Consider the following 21,491-nt stretch of genomic DNA (forward strand, 5'->3'; position numbering starts at 1 on the left):
CAGTGTACAGATATCTCCCTGAGAGAGAGGGGACTGAGAGACACCAGTCAGTGTACAGATATCTCCCTGAGAGAGAGAGGGGACTGAGAGACACCAGTCAGTGTACAGATATCTCCCTGAGAGAGAGAGGGGACTGAAAGACACCAGTCAGTGTACAGTTATCTCCCTGAGAGAGAGAGAGGACTGAAAGACACCAGTCAGTGTACAGATATCTCCCTGAGAGAGAGCGGACTGAGAGACACCAGTCAGTGTACAGATATCTCCCTGAGAGAGAGCGGACTGAGAGACACCAGTCACTGTACAGATATCTCCCTGAGAGAGAGGGGACTGAGAGACACCAGTCACTGTACAGATATCTCCCTGAGAGAGAGAGAGGGGACTGAGAGACACCAGTCAGTGTACAGATATCTCCCCGAGAGAGAGGGGACTGAGAGACACCAGTCAGTGTACAGATATCTCCCTGAGAGAGAGGGGACTGAGAGACACCAGTCAGTGTACAGATATCTCCCTGAGAGAGAGGGGGACTGAGAGACTCCAGTCTGTGTACAGATATCTCCCTGAGAGAGAGGGGACTGAGAGACACCAGTCAGTGTACAGATATCTCCCTGAGAGAGAGGGGACTGAAAGACACCAGTCAGTGTACAGATATCTCCCTGAGAGAGAGCGGACTGAGAGACACCAGTCAGTGTACAGATATCTCCCTGAGAGAGAGCGGACTGAGAGACACCAGTCACTGTACAGATATCTCCCTGAGAGAGAGGGGACTGAGAGACACCAGTCACTGTACAGATATCTCCCTGAGAGAGAGAGAGGGGACTGAGAGACACCAGTCAGTGTACAGATATCTCCCCGAGAGAGAGGGGACTGAGAGACACCAGTCAGTGTACAGATATCTCCCTGAGAGAGAGGGGACTGAGAGACACCAGTCAGTGTACAGATATCTCCCTGAGAGAGAGGGGGACTGAGAGACACCAGTCAGTGTACAGATATCTCCCTGAGAGAGAGGGGACTGAGACACCAGTCAGTGTACAGATATCTCCCTGAGAGAGAGAGGGGACTGACAGACACCAGCCAGTGTACAGATATATCCCTGAGAGAGAGGGGACTGAGAGACACCAGTCAGTGTACAGATATCTCCCTGAGAGAGAGAGAGGACTGAGAGACACCAGTCAGTGTACAGATATCTCCCTGTGAGAGAGAGAGAGGGGACTGAGAGACACCAGTCAGTGTACTGATATCTCCCTGAGAGAGAGAGGGGACTGAGAGACACCAGTCAGTGTACAGATATCTCCCTGAGAGAGAGGGGGGACTGAGAGACACCAGTCAGTGTACAGATATCTCCCTGAGAGAGAGAGAGACTGAGAGACACCAGTCAGTGTACAGATATCTCCCTGAGAGAGAGAGGGGACTGAGATACACCAGTCAGTGTACAGATATCTCCCTGAGAGAGAGGGGGCTGAGAGACACCAGTCAGTGTACAGATACCTCCCTGAGAGAGAGGGGGCTGAGAGACACCATTCAGTGTACAGATATCTCCCTGAGAGAGAGGGGACTAAGAGACACCAGTCAGTGTACAGATATCTCCGAGAGGGGACTGAGAGACACAGTCAGTGTACAGATACCTACCTGAGAGAGAGGGGGGACTGAGAGACACCAGTCAGTGTACAGATATCTCCCTGAGAGAGAGAGAGGACTGAGAGACACCAGTCAGTGTACAGATAGCTCCCTGAGAGAGAGGGGACTGAGAGACACCAGTCAGTGTACAGATATCTCCCTGAGAGAGAGAGGGGACTGAGAGACACCAATCAGTGTACAGATATCTCCCTGAGAGAGAGGGGACGAAGAGACACCAGTCAGTGTACAGATATCTCCCTGAGAGAGAGGGGACTGAGAGACACAGTCAGTGTACAGATATCTCCCTGAGAGAGAGGGGACTGAGAGACACCAGTCAGTGTACAGATATCTCCCTGAGAGAGAGGGGACTGAGAGACACCAGTCAGTGTACAGATATCTCCCTGAGAGAGAGGGGACTGAGAGACACCAGTCAGTGTACAGATATCTCCCTGAGAGAGAGGGGACTGAGAGACACCAGTCAGTGTACAGATATCTCCCTGAGAGAGAGGGGACTGAGAGACACAGTCAGTGTACAGATACCTCCCTGAGAGAGAGGGAACTGAGAGACACCAGTCAGTGTACAGATATCTCCCTGAGAGAGAGGACTGAGAATCACCAGTCAGTTTACAGATATCTCCCTGAGAGAGAGAGGGGACCGAGAGACACCAGTCAGTGTACAGATATCTCCCTGAGAGAGAGCGGACTGAGAGACACCAGTCAGTGTACAGATATCTCCCTGAGAGAGAGAGGGGGGACTGAGAGACACCAGACAGTGTATAGATATCTCCCCGAGAGAGAGGGGTCTGAGAGACACCAGTCAGTGTACAGATATCTCCCTGAGAGAGAGGGGACTGAGAGACACCAGTCAGTGTACAGATATCTCCCTGAGAGAGAGGGGACTGAGAGACACCAGTCAGTGTACAGATATCTCCCCGAGAGAGAGGGGACTGAGAGACACCAGTCAGTGTACAGATATCTCCCTGAGAGAGAGAGAGGGGACTGAGAGACACCAGTCAGTGCACAGATATCTCCCTGAGAGAGAGAGAGGGGACTGAGAGACACCAGTCAGTGCACAGATATCTCCCTGAGAGAGAGAGGACTGAGAGACACCAGTCAGTGTACAGATATCTCCCTGAGAGAGAGGGGACTGAGAGACACCAGTCAGTGTACAGATATCTCCCTGAGAGAGAGAGGGGACTGAGAGACACCAGTCAGTGTACAGATATCTCCCTGAGAGAGAGAGGGGACTGAAAGACACCAGTCAGTGTACAGTTATCTCCCTGAGAGAGAGAGAGGACTGAAAGACACCAGTCAGTGTACAGATATCTCCCTGAGAGAGAGCGGACTGAGAGACACCAGTCAGTGTACAGATATCTCCCTGAGAGAGAGCGGACTGAGAGACACCAGTCACTGTACAGATATCTCCCTGAGAGAGAGGGGACTGAGAGACACCAGTCACTGTACAGATATCTCCCTGAGAGAGAGAGGGGGGACTGAGAGACACCAGTCAGTGTACAGATATCTCCCTGAGAGAGAGGGGACTGAGAGACACCAGTCAGTGTACAGATATCTCCCTGAGAGAGAGGGGACTGAGAGACACCAGTCAGTGTACAGATATCTCCCTGAGAGAGAGGGGGACTGAGAGACTCCAGTCTGTGTACAGATATCTCCCTGAGAGAGAGGGGACTGAGAGACACCAGTCAGTGTACAGATATCTCCCTGAGAGAGAGGGGACTGAGAGACACCAGTCAGTGTACAGATATCTCCCTGAGAGAGAGGGGACTGAGAGACACCAGTCAGTGTACAGATATCTCCCTGAGATCGAGGGGACTGAGAGACACCAGTCAGTGTACAGATATCTCCCTGAGAGAGAGGGGACTGAGAGACACCAGTCAGTGTACAGATATCTCCCTGAGAGAGAGGGGACTGAGAGACACCAGTCAGTGTACAGATATCTCCCTGAGAGAGAGAGGGGACTGAGAGACACCAGTCAGTGTACAGATATCTCCCTGAGAGAGAGGGGACTGAGAGACACCAGTCAGTGTACAGATATCTCCCTGAGAGAGAGGGGACTGAGAGACACCAGTCAGTGTACAGATATCTCCCTGGGAGAGAGGGGACTGAGACACACCAGTCAGTGTACAGATAGCTCCCTGAGAGAGAGGTGACTGAGAGACACCAGTCAGTGTACAGATATGTCCCTGAGAGAGAGAGAGGGGACTGAGAGACACCAGTCTGTGTACAGATATCTCTCTGAGAGAGAGAGGTGACTGAGAGACACCAGTCAGTGTACAGAGATCTCCCTGAGAGAGAGAGGGGACTGAGAGACACCAGTCAGTGTACAGATATCTCCCTGAGGGAGAGAGGACTGAGAGACACCAGTCAGTGTACAGATATCTCCCTGAGAGAGAGGGGACTGAGAGACACCAGTCAGTGTACAGATATCTCCCTGAGAGAGAGGGGACTGAGAGACACCAGTCAGTGTACAGATATCTCCCTGAGAGAGAGGGGACTGAGAGACACCAGTCAGTGTACAGATATCACCCTGAGAGAGAGGGGACTGAGAGACACCAGTCAGTGTACAGATATCTCCCTGAGAGAGAGGGGACTGAGAGACACCAGTCAGTGTACAGATATCTCCGAGAGAGAGGTGACTGAGAGACACCAGTCAGTGTACAGATATCTCCCTGAGAGAGAGGGGACTGAGAGACACCAGTCAGTGTACAGATATCTCCCTGAGAGAGAGAGGGGACTGAGAGACACCAGTCACTGTACAGATATCTCCCTGAGAGAGAGGGGACTGAGAGACACCAGTCAGTGTACAGATATCTCCCTGAGAGAGAGAGGACTGAGAGACACCAGTCAGTGTACAGATATCTCCCTGAGAGAGAGAGGACTGAGAGACACCAGTCAGTGTACAGATATCTCCCTGAGAGAGAGGGGACTGAGAGACACCAGTCAGTGTACAGATATCTCCCTGAGAGAGAGGGGACTGAGAGACACCAGTCAGTGTACAGATATCTCCCTGAGAGAGAGAGAGAGGGGACTGAGAGACACCAGTCAGTGTACAGACATCTCCCTCAGAGAGGGAGTTTGACAAGTGGCACATACCTTTCAGTATCCAGGTTATGGAGGCGGCAGTAACAGTGGCTGTGGTGTCACCGACCCCGACACCCTTCAGAATGGCTTGTGTGGCGAGGGTCCCAGTTATACTGCTGGCAAACGCCTGTCATCAAAAACAGAGTCAAGTAAGACCAGGATGTGGGTGTCACAGTGTGTTAGATACACTGTCCTTTTCCCCTCTGGGACAGTGTCACAGTGAGTTAGATACACTGTCCTTTCTCCCTCTGGGACAGTGTCACAGTGTGTTAGATACACTGTTCTTTCTCCCTCTGGGACAGTGTCACAGTGTGTTAGATACACTGTCCTTTCCCCCTCTGGGACCGGGTGTCACAGTGTGTTAGATACACTGTCCTTTTCCCCTCTGGGACAGTGTCACAGTGAGTTAGATACACTGTCCTTTCCCCCTCTGGGACAGTGTCACAGTGTGTTAGATACACTGTCCTTTCCCCCTCTGGGACCGGGTGTCACAGTGTGTTAGATACACTGTCCTTTCCCCCTCTGGGACCGGGTGTCACAGTGTGTTAGATACACTGTCCTTTTCCCCTCTGGGACAGTGTCACAGTGTGTTAGATACACTGCCCTTTTCCCCTCTGGGACAGTGTCACAGTGAGTTAGATACACTGTCCTTTCCCCCTCTGGGACAGTGTCACAGTGTGTTAGATACACTGTCCTTTCCCCCTCTGGGACCGGGTGTCACAGTGTGTTAGATACACTGTCCTTTTCCCCTCTGGGACAGTGTCACAGTGAGTTAGATACACTGTCCTTTCCCTCTCTGGGACCGGGTGTCACAGTGTGTTAGATACACTGTCCTTTCCCCCTCTGGGACCGGGTGTCGCAGTGTGTTAGATACACTGTCCTTTCCCTCTCTGGGACAGTGTCACAGTGTGTTAGATACACTGTCCTTTCCCCCTCTGGGACAGTGTCACAGTGTGTTAGATACACTGTCCTTTCCCCCTCTGGGACAGTGTCACAGTGTGTTAGATACACTGTCCTTTCCCCCTCTGGGACAGTGTCACAGTGTGTTAGATACACTGTCCTTTCCCCCTCTGGGACAGTGTCACAGTGTGTTAGATACACTGTCCTTTCCCCCTCTGGGACAGTGTCACAGTGTGTTAGATACACTGTCCTTTCCCCCTCTGGGACCGGGTGTCACAGTGTGTTAGATACAATGCCCTTTCCCCCTCTGGGACAGTGTCACAGTGTGTTAGATACACTGTCCTTTCCCCCTCTGGGACAGTGTCACAGTGTGTTAGATACACTGTCCTTTCCCCCTCTGGGACAGTGTCACAGTGTGTTAGGTACACTGTCCTTTCCCCCTCTGGGACAGTGTCACAGTGTGTTAGATACAATGTCCTTTCCCCCTCTGGGACAGTGTCACAGTGTGTTAGATACACTGTCCTTTCCCCCTCTGGGACCCGGTGTCACAGTGTGTTAGATACACTGTCCTTTCCCCCTCTGGGACAGTGTCACAGTGTGTTAGAAACACTGTCCTTTCCCCCTCTGGGACCGGGTGTCACAGTGTGTTAGATACACTGTCCTTTCCCCCTCTGGGACAGTGTCACAGTGTGTTAGATACACTGTCCTTTCCCCCTCTGGGACCGGGTGTCACAGTGTGTTAGATACACTGTCCTTTCCCCCTCTGGGACCGGGTGTCACAGTGTGTTAGATACACTGTCCTTTCCCCCTCTGGGACAGTGTCACAGTGTGTTAGATACACTTTCCTTCCCCCTCTGGGACAGTGTTACAGTGTGTTAGATACACTGTCCTTTCCCCCTCTGGGACAGTGTCACAGTGTGTTAGATACACTGTCCTTTCCCCCTCTGGGACCGGGTGTCACAGTGTGTTAGATACTCTGTCCTTTCCCCCTCTGGGACAGTGTCACAGTGTGTTAGATACACTGTCCTTTCCCCCTCTGGGCCAGTGTAACAGTGTTAGATACACTGTCCTTTCCCCCTCTGGGACCGGGTGTCACAGTGTGTTAGATACACTGTCCTTTCCCCCTCTGGGACCCGGTGTCACAGTGTGTTAGATACACTGTTCTTTCCCCCCCTGGGACAGTGTCACAGTGTGTTAGATACACTGTCCTTTCCCCCTCTGGGCCAGTGTCACAGTGTGTTAGATACACTGTCCTTTCCCCCTCTGGGACCGGGTGTCACAGTGTGTTAGATACACTGTCCTTTCCCCCTCTGGGTCCCGGTGTCACAGTGTGTTAGATACACTGTCCTTTCCCCCTCTGGGACAGTGTCACAGTGTGTTAGATACACTGTCCTTTCCCCCTCTGGGACCGGGTGTCACAGTGTGTTAGATACACTGTCCTTTCCCCTCTGGGACAGTGTCACAGTGTGTTAGATACACTGTCCTTTCCCCCTCTGGGACCGGGTGTCACAGTGTGTTAGATACACTGTCCTTTCCCCCTCTGGGACCCGGTGTCACAGTGTGTTAGATACACTGTCCTTTCCCCCTCTGGGACAGTGTCACAGTGTGTTAGATACACTGTCCTTTCCCCCTCTGGGACCGGGTGTCACAGTGTGTTAGATACACTGTCCTTTCCCCCTCTGGGACAGTGTCACAGTGTGTTAGATACACTGTCCTTTCCCCCTCTGGGACCGGGTGTCACAGTGTGTTAGATACACTGTCCTTTCCCCCTCTGGGACCGGGTGTCACAGTGTGTTAGATACACTGTCCTTTCCCCCTCTGGGACAGTATCATAGTGTGTTAGATACACTGTCCTTTCCCCCTCTGGGACAGTGTCACAGTGCGTTAGATACACTGTCCTTTCCCCCTCTGGGACCGGGTGTCACAGTGTGTTAGATACACTGTCCTTTCCCCCTCTGGGACAGTGTCACAGTGTGTTAGATACACTGTCCTTTCCCCCGCTGGGACTGGGTGTCACAGTGTGTTAGATACTCTGTCCTTTCCCCCTCTGGGACAGTGTCACAGTGTGTTAGATACACTGTCCTTTCCCCCTCTGGGCCAGTGTCACAGTGTGTTAGATACACTGTCCTTTCCCCCTCTGGGACCGGGTGTCACAGTGTGTTAGATACACTGTCCTTTCCCCCTCTGGGTCCCGGTGTCACAGTGTGTTAGATACACTGTCCTTTCCCCCTCTGGGACAGTGTCACAGTGTGTTAGATACACTGTCCTTTCCCCCTCTGGGACCGGGTGTCACAGTGTGTTAGATACACTGTCCTTTCCCCTCTGGGACAGTGTCACAGTGTGTTAGATACACTGTCCTTTCCCCCTCTGGGACCGGGTGTCACAGTGTGTTAGATACACTGTCCTTTCCCCCTCTGGGACCGGGTGTCACAGTGTGTTAGATACACTGTCCTTTCCCCCTCTGGGACAGTGTCACAGTGTGTTAGATACACTGTCCTTTCCCCCTCTGGGACAGTGTCACAGTGTGTTAGATACACTGTGCTTTCCCCCTCTGGGACAGTGTCACAGTGTGTTAGATACACTGTCCTTTCCCCCTCTGGGACAGTGTCACAGTGTGTTAGATACACTGTCCTTTCCCCCTCTGGGACCGGGTGTCACAGTGTGTTAGATACACTGTCCTTTCCCCCTCTGGAACAGTGTCACAGTGTGTTAGATACACTGTCCTTTCCCCCTCTGGGACAGTGTCACAGTGTGTTAGATACACTGTCCTTTCCCCCTCTGGGACCGGGTGTCGCAGTGTGTTAGATACACTGTCCTTTCCCCCTCTGGGACCGGGTGTCACAGTGTGTTAGATACACTGTCCTTTCCCCCTCTGGGACAGTGTCACAGTGTGTTAGATACACTGTCCTTTCCCCCTCTGGGACAGTGTCACAGTGTGTTAGATACACTGTCCTTTCCCCCTCTGGGACAGTGTCACAGTGTGTTAGATACACTGTGCTTTCCCCCTCTGGGACAGTGTCACAGTGTGTTAGATACACTGTCCTTTCCCCCTCTGGGACAGTGTCACAGTGTGTTAGATACACTGTCCTTTCCCCCTCTGGGACCGGGTGTCACAGTGTGTTAGATACACTGTCCTTTCCCCCTCTGGGACAGTGTCACAGTGTGTTAGATACACTGTCCTTTCCCCCTCTGGGACAGTGTCACAGTGTGTTAGATACACTGTCCTTTCCCCCTTTGGGACCGGGTGTCACAGTGTGTTAGATACTCTGTCCTTTCCCCCTCTGGGACCGGGTGTCACAGTGTGTAGATACACTGTTCTTTCCCCCTCTGGGACCGAGTGTCACAGTGTGTTAGATACACTGTCCTTTCCCCCTCTGGGACAGTGTCACAGTGTGTTAGATACACTGTCCTTTCCCCCTCTGGGACAGTGTCACAGTGTGTTAGATACACTGTCCTTTCCCCCTCTGGGACATTGTCACAGTGTGTTAGATACACTGTCCTTTTCCCCTCTGGGACAGTGTCACAGTGTGTTAGATACACTGTCCTTTCCCCCTCTGGGACAGTGTCACAGTGTGTTAGATACACTGTCCTTTCCCCCTCTGGGACAGTGTCACAGTGTGTTAGATACACTGTCCTTTCCCCCTCTGGGACTGGGTGTCACAGTGTGTTAGATACACTGTCCTTTCCCCCTCTGGGACAGTGTCACAGTGTGTTAGATACACTGTCCTTTCCCCCTCTGGGACCGGGTGTCACAGTGTGTTAGATACAATGTCCTTTCCCCCTCTGGGACAGTGTCACAGTGTGTTAGATACACTGTCCTTTCCCCCTCTGGGACAGGGTCACAGTGTGTTAGATACACTGTCCTTTCCCCCTCTGGGACCGGGTGTCACAGTGTGTTAGATACAATGTCCTTTCCCCCTCTGGGACAGTGTCACAGTGTGTTAGATACACTGTCCTTTCCCCCTCTGGGACAGTGTCACAGTGTGTTAGATACACTGTCCTTTCCCCCTCTGGGACAGTGTCACAGTGTGTTAGATACACTGTCCTTTCCCCCTCTGGGACAGTGTCACAGTGTGTTAGATACAATGTCCTTTCCCCCTCTGGGACAGTGTCACAGTGTGTTAGATACACTGTCCTTTCCCCCTCTGGGACCCGGTGTCACAGTGTGTTAGATACACTGTCCTTTCCCCCTCTGGGACAGTGTCACAGTGTGTTAGAAACACTGTCCTTTCCCCCTCTGGAACCGGGTGTCACAGTGTGTTAGATACACTGTCCTTTCCCCCTCTGGGACAGTGTCACAGTGTGTTAGATACACTGTCCTTTCCCCCTCTGGGACCAGGTGTCACAGTGTGTTAGATACACTGTCCTTTCCCCCTCTGGGACCGGGTGTCACAGTGTGTTAGATACACTGTCCTTTCCCCCTCTGGGACAGTGTCACAGTGTGTTAGATACACTGTCCTTTCCCCCTCTGGGACAGTGTCACAGTGTGTTAGATACACTGTCCTTTCCCCCTCTGGGACAGTGTCACAGTGTGTTAGATACACTGTCCTTTCCCCCTCTGGGACAGTGTCACAGTGTGTTAGATACACTGTCCTTTCCCCCTCTGGGACAGTGTCACAGTGTGTTAGATACACTGTCCTTTCCCCCTCTGGGACAGTGTCACAGTGTGTTAGATACACTGTCCTTTCCCCCTCTGGGACAGTGTCACAGTGTGTTAGATACACTGTCCTTTCCCCCTCTGGGACAGTGTCACAGTGTGTTAGATACACTGTCCTTTCCCCCTCTGGGACCGGGTGTCACAGTGTGTTAGATACACTGTCCTTACCCCCTCTGGGACAGTGTCACAGTGTGTTAGATACACTGTCCTTTCCCCCTCTGGGACAGTGTCACAGTGTGTTAGATACTCTGTCCTTTCCCCCTCTGGGACCGGGATTCACAGTGTGTAGATACACTGTTCTTTCCCCCTCTGGGACCGATTGTCACAGTGTGTTAGATACACTGTCCTTTCCCCCTCTGGGACAGTGTCACAGTGTGTTAGATACACTGTCCTTTCCCCCTCTGGGACAGTGTCACAGTGTGTTAGATACACTGTCCTTTCCCCCTCTGGGACATTGTCACAGTGTGTTAGATACACTGTCCTTTCCCCCTCTGGGACAGTGTCACAGTGTGTTAGATACACTGTCCTTTCCCCCTCTGGGACAGTGTCACAGTGTGTTAGATACACTGTCCTTTCCCCCTCTAGGACAGTGTCACAGTGTGTTAGATACACTGTCCTTTCCCCCTCTGGGACCGGGTGTCACAGTGTGTTAGATACAATGTCCTTTCCCCCTCTGGGACAGTGTCACAGTGTGTTAGATACACTGTCCTTTCCCCCTCTGGGACAGTGTCACAGTGTGTTAGATACACTGTCCTTTCCCCCTCTGGGACCGGGTGTCACAGTGTGTTAGATACAATGTCCTTTCCCCCTCTGGGACAGTGTCACAGTGTGTTAGATACACTGTCCTTTCCCCCTCTGGGACAGTGTCACAGTGTGTTAGATATACTGTCCTTTCCCCCTCTGGGACAGTGTCACAGTGTGTTAGATACACTGTCCTTTCCCCCTCTGGGACAGTGTCACAGTGTGTTAGATACAATGTCCTTTCCCCCTCTGGGACAGTGTCACAGTGTGTTAGATACACTGTCCTTTCCCCCTCTGGGACCCGGTGTCACAGTGTGTTAGATACACTGTCCTTTCCCCCTCTGGGACAGTGTCACAGTGTGTTAGAAACACTGTCCTTTCCCCCTCTGGGACCGGGTGTCACAGTGTGTTAGATACACTGTCCTTTTCCCTCTGGGACAGTGTCACAGTGTGTTAGATACACTGTCCTTTCCCCCTCTGGGACCAGGTGTCACAGTGTGTTAGATACACTGTCCTTTCCCCCTCTGGGACCGGGTGTCACAGTGTGTTAGATACACTGTCCTTTCCCCCTCTGGGACAGTGTCACAGTGTGTTAGATACACTGTCCTTTCCCCCTCTGGGACAGTGTCACAGTGTGTTAGATACACTGTCCTTTCCCCCTCTGGGACAGTGTCACAGTGTGTTAGATACACTGTCCTTTCCCCCTCTGGGACAGTGTCACAGTGTGTTAGATACACTGTCCTTTCCCCCTTTGGGACCGGGTGTCACAGTGTGTTAGATACTCTGTCCTTTCCCCCTCTGGGACCGGGTGTCACAGTGTGTAGATACACTGTTCTTTCCCCCTCTGGGACCGAGTGTCACAGTGTGTTAGATACACTGTCCTTTCCCCCTCTGGGACAGTGTCACAGTGTGTTAGATACACTGTCCTTTCCCCCTCTGGGACAGTGTCACAGTGTGTTAGATACACTGTCCTTTCCCCCTCTGGGACATTGTCACAGTGTGTTAGATACACTGTCCTTTTCCCCTCTGGGACAGTGTCACAGTGTGTTAGATACACTGTCCTTTCCCCCTCTGGGACAGTGTCACAGTGTGTTAGATACACTGTCCTTTCCCCCTCTGGGACAGTGTCACAGTGTGTTAGATACACTGTCCTTTCCCCCTCTGGGACTGGGTGTCACAGTGTGTTAGATACACTGTCCTTTCCCCCTCTGGGACAGTGTCACAGTGTGTTAGATACACTGTCCTTTCCCCCTCTGGGACCGGGTGTCACAGTGTGTTAGATACAATGTCCTTTCCCCCTCTGGGACAGTGTCACAGTGTGTTAGATACACTGTCCTTTCCCCCTCTGGGACAGGGTCACAGTGTGTTAGATACACTGTCCTTTCCCCCTCTGGGACCGGGTGTCACAGTGTGTTAGATACAATGTCCTTTCCCCCTCTGGGACAGTGTCACAGTGTGTTAGATACACTGTCCTTTCCCCCTCTGGGACAGTGTCACAGTGTGTTAGATACACTGTCCTTTCCCCCTCTGGGACAGTGTCACAGTGTGTTAGATACACTGTCCTTTCCCCCTCTGGGACAGTGTCACAGTGTGTTAGATACAATGTCCTTTCCCCCTCTGGGACAGTGTCACAGTGTGTTAGATACACTGTCCTTTCCCCCTCTGGGACCCGGTGTCACAGTGTGTTAGATACACTGTCCTTTCCCCCTCTGGGACAGTGTCACAGTGTGTTAGAAACACTGTCCTTTCCCCCTCTGGAACCGGGTGTCACAGTGTGTTAGATACACTGTCCTTTCCCCCTCTGGGACAGTGTCACAGTGTGTTAGATACACTGTCCTTTCCCCCTCTGGGACCAGGTGTCACAGTGTGTTAGATACACTGTCCTTTCCCCCTCTGGGACCGGGTGTCACAGTGTGTTAGATACACTGTCCTTTCCCCCTCTGGGACAGTGTCACAGTGTGTTAGATACACTGTCCTTTCCCCCTCTGGGACAGTGTCACAGTGTGTTAGATACACTGTCCTTTCCCCCTCTGGGACAGTGTCACAGTGTGTTAGATACACTGTCCTTTCCCCCTCTGGGACAGTGTCACAGTGTGTTAGATACACTGTCCTTTCCCCCTCTGGGACAGTGTCACAGTGTGTTAGATACACTGTCCTTTCCCCCTCTGGGACAGTGTCACAGTGTGTTAGATACACTGTCCTTTCCCCCTCTGGGACAGTGTCACAGTGTGTTAGATACACTGTCCTTTCCCCCTCTGGGACAGTGTCACAGTGTGTTAGATACACTGTCCTTTCCCCCTCTGGGACCGGGTGTCACAGTGTGTTAGATACACTGTCCTTACCCCCTCTGGGACAGTGTCACAGTGTGTTAGATACACTGTCCTTTCCCCCTCTGGGACAGTGTCACAGTGTGTTAGATACTCTGTCCTTTCCCCCTCTGGGACCGGGATTCACAGTGTGTAGATACACTGTTCTTTCCCCCTCTGGGACCGATTGTCACAGTGTGTTAGATACACTGTCCTTTCCCCCTCTGGGACAGTGTCACAGTGTGTTAGATACACTGTCCTTTCCCCCTCTGGGACAGTGTCACAGTGTGTTAGATACACTGTCCTTTCCCCCTCTGGGACATTGTCACAGTGTGTTAGATACACTGTCCTTTCCCCCTCTGGGACAGTGTCACAGTGTGTTAGATACACTGTCCTTTCCCCCTCTGGGACAGTGTCACAGTGTGTTAGATACACTGTCCTTTCCCCCTCTAGGACAGTGTCACAGTGTGTTAGATACACTGTCCTTTCCCCCTCTGGGACCGGGTGTCACAGTGTGTTAGATACAATGTCCTTTCCCCCTCTGGGACAGTGTCACAGTGTGTTAGATACACTGTCCTTTCCCCCTCTGGGACAGTGTCACAGTGTGTTAGATACACTGTCCTTTCCCCCTCTGGGACCGGGTGTCACAGTGTGTTAGATACAATGTCCTTTCCCCCTCTGGGACAGTGTCACAGTGTGTTAGATACACTGTCCTTTCCCCCTCTGGGACAGTGTCACAGTGTGTTAGATATACTGTCCTTTCCCCCTCTGGGACAGTGTCACAGTGTGTTAGATACACTGTCCTTTCCCCCTCTGGGACAGTGTCACAGTGTGTTAGATACAATGTCCTTTCCCCCTCTGGGACAGTGTCACAGTGTGTTAGATACACTGTCCTTTCCCCCTCTGGGACCCGGTGTCACAGTGTGTTAGATACACTGTCCTTTCCCCCTCTGGGACAGTGTCACAGTGTGTTAGAAACACTGTCCTTTCCCCCTCTGGGACCGGGTGTCACAGTGTGTTAGATACACTGTCCTTTTCCCTCTGGGACAGTGTCACAGTGTGTTAGATACACTGTCCTTTCCCCCTCTGGGACCAGGTGTCACAGTGTGTTAGATACACTGTCCTTTCCCCCTCTGGGACCGGGTGTCACAGTGTGTTAGATACACTGTCCTTTCCCCCTCTGGGACAGTGTCACAGTGTGTTAGATACACTGTCCTTTCCCCCTCTGGGACAGTGTCACAGTGTGTTAGATACACTGTCCTTTCCCCCTCTGGGACAGTGTCACAGTGTGTTGGATACACTGTCCTTTCCCCCTCTGGGACAGTGTCACAGTGTGTTAGATACACTGTCCTTTCCCCCTCTGGGACAGTGTCACAGTGTGTTAGATACACTGTGCTTTCCCCCTCTGGGACAGTGTCACAGTGTGTTAGATACACTGTCCTTTCCCCCTCTGGGACAGTGTCACAGTGTGTTAGATACACTGTCCTTTCCCCCTCTGGGACCGGGTGTCGCAGTGTGTTAGATACACTGTCCTTTCCCCCTCTGGGACAGTGTCACAGTGTGTTAGATACACTGTCCTTTCCCCCTCTGGGACAGTGTCACAGTGTGTTAGATACACTGTCCTTTCCCCCTTTGGGACCGGGTGTCACAGTGTGTTAGATACTCTGTCCTTTCCCCCTCTGGGACCGGGTGTCACAGTGTGTAGATACACTGTCCTTTCCCCCTCTGGGACCGGGTGTCACAGTGTGTTAGATACACTGTCCTTTCCCCCTCTGGGACAGTGTCACAGTGTGTTAGATACACTGTCCTTTCCCCCTCTGGGACAGTGTCACAGTGTGTTAGATACACTGTCCTTTCCCCCTCTGGGACATTGTCACAGTGTGTTAGATACACTGTCCTTTCCCCCTCTGGGACAGTGTCACAGTGTGTTAGATACACTGTCCTTTCCCCCTCTGGGACCGGGTGTCACAGTGTGTTAGATACAATGTCCTTTCCCCCTCTGGGACAGTGTCACAGTGTGTTAGATACACTGTCCTTTCCCCCTCTGGGACTGGGTGTCACAGTGTGTTAGATACACTGTCCTTTCCCCCTCTGGGACAGTGTCACAGTGTGTTAGATACACTGTCCTTTCCCCCTCTGGGACCGGGTGTCACAGTGTGTTAGATACAATGTCCTTTCCCCCTCTGGGACAGTGTCACAGTGTGTTAGATACACTGTCCTTTCCCCCTCTGGGACAGTGTCACAGTGTGTTAGATACACTGTCCTTTCCCCCTCTGGGACCGGGTGTCACAGTGTGTTAGATACAATGTCCTTTCCCCCCTCTGGGACAGTGTCACAGTGTGTTAGATACACTGTCCTTTCCCCCTCTGGGACAGTGTCACAGTGTGTTAGATACACTGTCCTTTCCCCCTCTGGGACAGTGTCACAGTGTGTTAGATACACTGTCCTTTCCCCCTCTGGGACAGTGTCACAGTGTGTTAGATACAATGTCCTTTCCCCCTCTGGGACAGTGTCACAGTGTGTTAGATACACTGTCCTTTCCCCCTCTGGGACCCGGTGTCACAGTGTGTTAGATACACTGTCCTTTCCCCCTCTGGGACAGTGTCACAGTGTGTTAGAAACACTGTCCTTTCCCCCTCTGGGACCGGGTGTCACAGTGTGTTAGATACACTGTCCTTTCCCCCTCTGGGACAGTGTCACAGTGTGTTAGATACACTGTCCTTTCCCCCTCTGGGACCAGGTGTCACAGTGTGTTAGATACACTTTCCTTTCCCCCTCTGGGACCGGGTGTCACAGTGTGTTAGATACACTGTCCTTTCCCCCTCTGGGACAGTCTCACAGTGTGTTAGATACACTGTCCTTTCCCCCTCTGGGACAGTGTCACAGTGTGTTAGATACACTGTCCTTTCCCCCTCTGGGACCGGGTGTCACAGTGTGTTAGATACACTGTCCTTTCCCCGTCTGGGACAGTGTCACAGTGTGTTAGATACACTGTCCTTTCCCCCTCTGGGACCGGGTGTCACAGTGTGTTAGATACACTGTCCTTACCCCCTCTGGGACAGTGTCACAGTGTGTTAGATACACTGTCCTTTCCCCCTCTGGGACAATGTCACAGTGTGTTAGATACACTGTCCTTTCCCCCTCTGGGCCAGTGTCACAGTGTGTTAGATACACTGTCCTTTCCCCCTCTGGGACCGGTTGTCACAGTGTGTTAGATACACTGTCCTTTCCCCCTCTGGGACCCGGTGTCACAGTGTGTTAAATACACTGTCCTTCCCCCTCTGGGACCGGGTGTCACAGTGTGTTAGATACACTGTCCTTTCCCCCTCTGGGACAGTATCATAGTGTGTTAGATACACTGTCCTTTCCCCGTCTGGGACAGTGTCACAGTGTGTTAGATACACTGTCCTTTCCCCCTCTGGGACTGGGTGTCACAGTGTGTTAGATACACTGTCCTTTCCCCCTCTGGGACCGGGTGTCACAGTGTGTTAGATACACTGTCCTTTCCCCGTCTGGGACAGTGTCACAGTGTGTTAGATACACTGTCCTTTCCCCCTCTGGGACTGGGTGTCACAGTGTGTTAGATACACTGTCCTTTCCCCCTCTGGGACCGGGTGTCACAGTGTGTTAGATACACTGTCCTTCCCCCTCTGGGACCGGGTGTCACAGTGTGTTAGATACACTGTCCTTTCCCCCTCTGAGACAGTATCATAGTGTGTTAGATACACTGTCCTTTCCCCCTCTGGGACAGTGTCACAGTGTGTTAGATACACTGTCCTTTCCCCCTCTGGGACCGGGTGTCACAGTGTGTTAGATACACTGTCCTTTCCCCCTCTGGGACAGTGTCACAGTGTGTTAGATACACTGTCCTTTCACCCTCTGGGACAGTGTCACAGTGTGTTAGATACACTGTCCTTTCCCCCTCTGGGACCGGGTGTCACAGTGTGTTAGATACACTGTCCTTTCCCCCTCTGGGACCGGGTGTCACAGTGTGTTAGATACACTGTCCTTTCCCCCTCTGGGACAGTGTCACAGTGTGTTAGATACACTGTCCTTTCCCCCTCTGGGACAGTGTCACAGTGTGTTAGATACACTGTCCTTTCCCCCTCTGGGACAGTGTCACAGTGTGTTAGATACACTGTCCTTTCCCCCTCTGGGACCGGGTGTCACAGTGTGTTAGATACACTGTCCTTTCCCCCTCTGGGACCGGGTGTCACAGTGTGTTAGATACACTGTCCTTTCCCCCTCTGGGACCGGGTGTCACAGTGTGTTAGATACTCTGTCCTTTCCCCCTCTGGGAAGGTGTCACAGTGTGTTAGATACACTGTCCTTTCCCCCTCTGGGAAGGTGTCACAGTGTGTTAGATACACTGTCCTTTCCGCCTCTGGGACAGTGCCACAGTGTGTTAGATACACTGTCCTTTCCCCCTCTGGGACCGGGTCTCACAGTGTGTTAGATACACTGTCCTTTCCCCCTCTGGGACCGGGAGTCACAGTGTGTTAGATACACTGTCCTTTCCCCCTCTGGGACAGTGCCACAGTGTGTTAGATGCACTGTCCTTTTCCCCTCTAGGACAGTGTCACAGTGTGTTAGATACACTGTCCTTTCCCCCTCTGGGACAGTGCCACAGTGTGTTAGATGCACTGTCCTTTTCCCCTCTAGGACAGTGTCACAGTGTGTTAGATACACTTTCTAACTAGAGCTGTGGTGTGCTCACTGACCTGCACAGTGTCCCAGATTTGGTAGGACACATAGTCATCGCTCACGCTGTCTGGGTAACCTTGAGGCAGGAACACCGACTGAAAGACAGACACAGTAGGTTAGCGTTGGAAAAGCTGGGCGGGGGGGGGGGGGGGCGCGGTCGTTCACCTCGGACTGAAGGAGATCGAGGGGGCAGAGCTGCCATAGTTGTGACAAGATGGTGACAGGATTGGCAAGGTGGGCATAGGAAACCTCTTCCCAGTGGTCGACGGTACGATGACCCGGGGCGACACAGGGTTAACGGTGCCTCGGGAACGTTGGGGGAGCGGCGGGAGCGTGAGGAATAACTTTTTTTTCCCCTGGCGAGTTTCAATGATCCGGCACTCGCTGCCGACGCAACGTGGTGGCAGCGGGGAGCCGAGGAACGATATGGGCTGGGCGGACATCCTTGAGGAGAGTGATGGGGGAAGGCTTCACGTGGGAGGGACCCGAGGAGCTGGGACTGTCATCCTGCCAGCGGAGAAGGGTCAGGGGGAAGATTTATTCGCGGCTTCCTCGCAATCGGGAAGGGGGGTTGGGAATCGAGGCTCTGAGGAGGGAGTGTGTCCGGCGGCACAGTGGCGGGGGTTAACCAGAGGGCCGCCGCCTGGAGGATGCTGGTCCTGGCATGCGAAGGTGAAGAGGGGTGGGGGCAGGGGCGGAGGAGTTCGAAAGCCCTCCTTCTGCAGCGTAGGGTTTGCAGATTGGACGATTCGAAGGTGATGAAGAGGAATGATCTCCAACGATACCATTCACACAGCATAACTCACCCACAATCAGAGTTTCAGCAGAAAGCCACTCAGCCCATCACTCACGGTGCTACCCCTCGCTCCGTCGCTGTCTCTCTCTCTCCATCTCTCTTTTTCTTCATCCCACTCTCTCTCTCTCTGTGTCTGTCTCTCACTCTCTGTCATTCTCCCTCTGTCTCTCACCATCCGTCACTCTCTCTCTCTCTACATCGCTGTCTCTCTGTCTCTATCTCTTTTTCTCTGTCCCACTCTCTCACGCTCTCACACTCTTTGTCTCTCTCCATCTGTCTCCCTCTCTCCCTCTGTCTCTCTCCTTCTGTTTCGCTTGTCTCCCTCTCTGTCACTCCCTCTGTCTCTCTCCCTCTGTCTTCTCCCTGTCTCTCTCTCTCCCTCTGTCCCGCACTTTCTGTTGCTCTTTCAGTCACTCTCTGTCTCTGTCTCACTCAGCTCTCTTTCTCTGTGTCTCCCCCTTTCTCTCTGCCTCTCGCTCTCTCTCTCCCCTTCATCTATGTCTCTCCCTCTCTCTTTCTGTCTGTTTCTCTCTGTCTCACTCTTTCTCCATCTTTGTCTGTCTGTCTCACTCTCGTTCCATCTGTCTCACTCTCTCCATCCAGCTCAATCTCCTCTCTCTCTCTCGATGTCTCTCTCTCTCCCTCACTCTCTCTGTCCCGCCTCTCCGATCCCACATTCTAGCGTTCCGCACACCCACTCTCTGCCCCTCCACCGTCCCTGCCGCCCGCCCCTCTTTGCCATCCATGCCCACCCCCCACCCCCCCCCACCCCCGCAAACCTCCCTGCCGCACGCCCAAACCCGGGGGCTCACCGTGAAGACGTCGGCCACGGACTGGGTCGCCTCCGTCCCTCGCTCCGACCTTCGGAGGAGCTGCCCATCGTGCAGCTGGAAGTAGCGTCTGCTGCGGTGGGCGCTGTAGCGTTCGGTGCAGAGAAGGCCTGCCTCCTCCTCGGCCATGACGACCTGCCCTGGGTGACTGTGAGAGGGTCGGGAGGAGGGGTGGAGTGAGGGGACAGATGAGGATCTTGGGATACTCTTCCTCACTCAGTCACTCTCTCTGCATTACCGCTGTAAGAGCATCGGAATTAAGAGCAAGAGTGGGCCATTCGACCCCTTGTACCCTGCTACCCCACCATTCGCTAAGATCCTGTCTGATCTGATTGTAACCGCCACTCCATTCTCCTCTCTTTCTCCCCCCCCATCGGCCTCACCTCCCCTCGAAAATCAGACATCTGCCTAACCCGGCCGCGAATATATACAATGAGTGGCCGACCCCTCTGCTCTCCGAGAGGGGGGGTGCGGGAAAAGAGAATTCCACAAACCCCTCTCTGAGAGGAGAAATCCCTCCTCATCGTCGCCTCCAATGGGAGACCCCCTTATTCTGACACTGTGCTCCCCCCCCCCCCCCCCCCCCCGCGACCTCGTTCGAAATTCCCCCTGCGGCGTGACATCATCCTCTCACGTCCGCCCTGTCGAGGTCCCCCCCCCCGGAATCTGAGACGTTTCAATCAGATCAACTCTCGCTCTTCTAAACTGCGGGGGGGGGGGGCCAACCTGCCTAAACTCTCCTCGTCAGACAGACCTCCCACTTTCTTCCCGCGAAGCATCCCCGGGGACCCGACTCTGAACTGCCTCCAAAGCGAGCCTGTCCGTCCGTCCGTGAGTGTGGAGACCAAAGCAACTCGGCTTACACTAACGTGGCAATAAAGTTGCTGTGAGAATCCCCTCGTCGCCACACTCCGGCGCCTCTTCGGGTTCATAGAACATTGCAGCGCAGTACAGGCCCTTCGGCCCTCGGTTTTGCGCCACGGAGGGAGAATTCAGAATGTCCAATTCACCTGACAGCACGTCTTGCGGGACTTGTGGGAGGAAACCGGAGCACCCGGAGGAAACCCACGCAGACACGGGGAGAACGTGCAGACTCCGCACAGACAGTGACCCAAGCCGGGAATCGAACCTGGGACCCTGGAGCTGTGAAGCTACAAGACTAACCACTGTGCTAACCACTGTGCTACCGTGCTGCCCATATCTCCGGCGTAAGGTGTATAATCCATATGCTTCCCTCCCCTGTGTAACCTATGTAATGTATATGCTCCCTCTTTCCATGTAATGTGTATAATCTATATGCTCCCTCTTTCCTGTGTATATAGGGCTGGTTTATCCCCCTCCCCGCCCAGCCACGTGTTTCTTGGGGGTGCGCCGTTCACTGGCAGCAGGATTCTACACTCCCGCTGCTTGTCACTGGGACTTCACGTATATAATCTATACGCTCCCCCCTCACTGGGGGAATGTATATAATCTATATCATTCCCCGGTGCGCTGTATATAATTTATACACTCCCTCCGAGGTATAATGTATATAATCTATATGCCCATCTCTACCCTGTGTAACGTATATAATCTATACCCTCCTCCATACAGATTTACTCAGACTCTCTGCCTAGCCACTCGAGACTTGCATTCCCATTGGTTCCCCAGGGATGAGAGTCGGATTCCCATTGGTTCCCCGGGGATGAGAGTCGGATTCCTATTGGTTCCCCGGGGATGAGAGTCGGATTTCCATTGGTTCCCCAGGGATGAGAGTCGGATTCCTATTGGATCCCCGGGGATGAGAGTCGGATTCCCATTGGTTCCCCAGGGATGAGAGTCGGATTCCCATTGGTTCCCCGGGG

The 21,491-nt window shown here is 52.8% G+C and overlaps 1 protein-coding gene across 1 annotated transcript in view; it reads right to left on the reverse strand.

Moving 5' to 3' along the window:
• LOC140396630 (RUS family member 1-like) overlaps positions 1 to 21,491 on the reverse strand; it is a 90,737-nt gene that overhangs the window by 68,256 nt on the left and 990 nt on the right. Inside the window, exons 2-4 of the mRNA XM_072485424.1 lie at positions 19,630 to 19,795; positions 18,039 to 18,116; positions 4,726 to 4,840 (exon numbers count right to left, since the gene is read on the reverse strand). Of these exons, the coding sequence (XP_072341525.1) occupies positions 4,726 to 4,840; positions 18,039 to 18,116; positions 19,630 to 19,776 (340 nt within the window). The 5' untranslated portion in view covers positions 19,777 to 19,795. The remainder of the gene's footprint in view (positions 1 to 4,725; positions 4,841 to 18,038; positions 18,117 to 19,629; positions 19,796 to 21,491) is intronic.

The sequence above is a fragment of the Scyliorhinus torazame genome, chromosome 19, assembly GCF_047496885.1.
Source record: "Scyliorhinus torazame isolate Kashiwa2021f chromosome 19, sScyTor2.1, whole genome shotgun sequence".
Classification (NCBI taxonomy): Eukaryota; Metazoa; Chordata; class Chondrichthyes; order Carcharhiniformes; family Scyliorhinidae; genus Scyliorhinus; species Scyliorhinus torazame.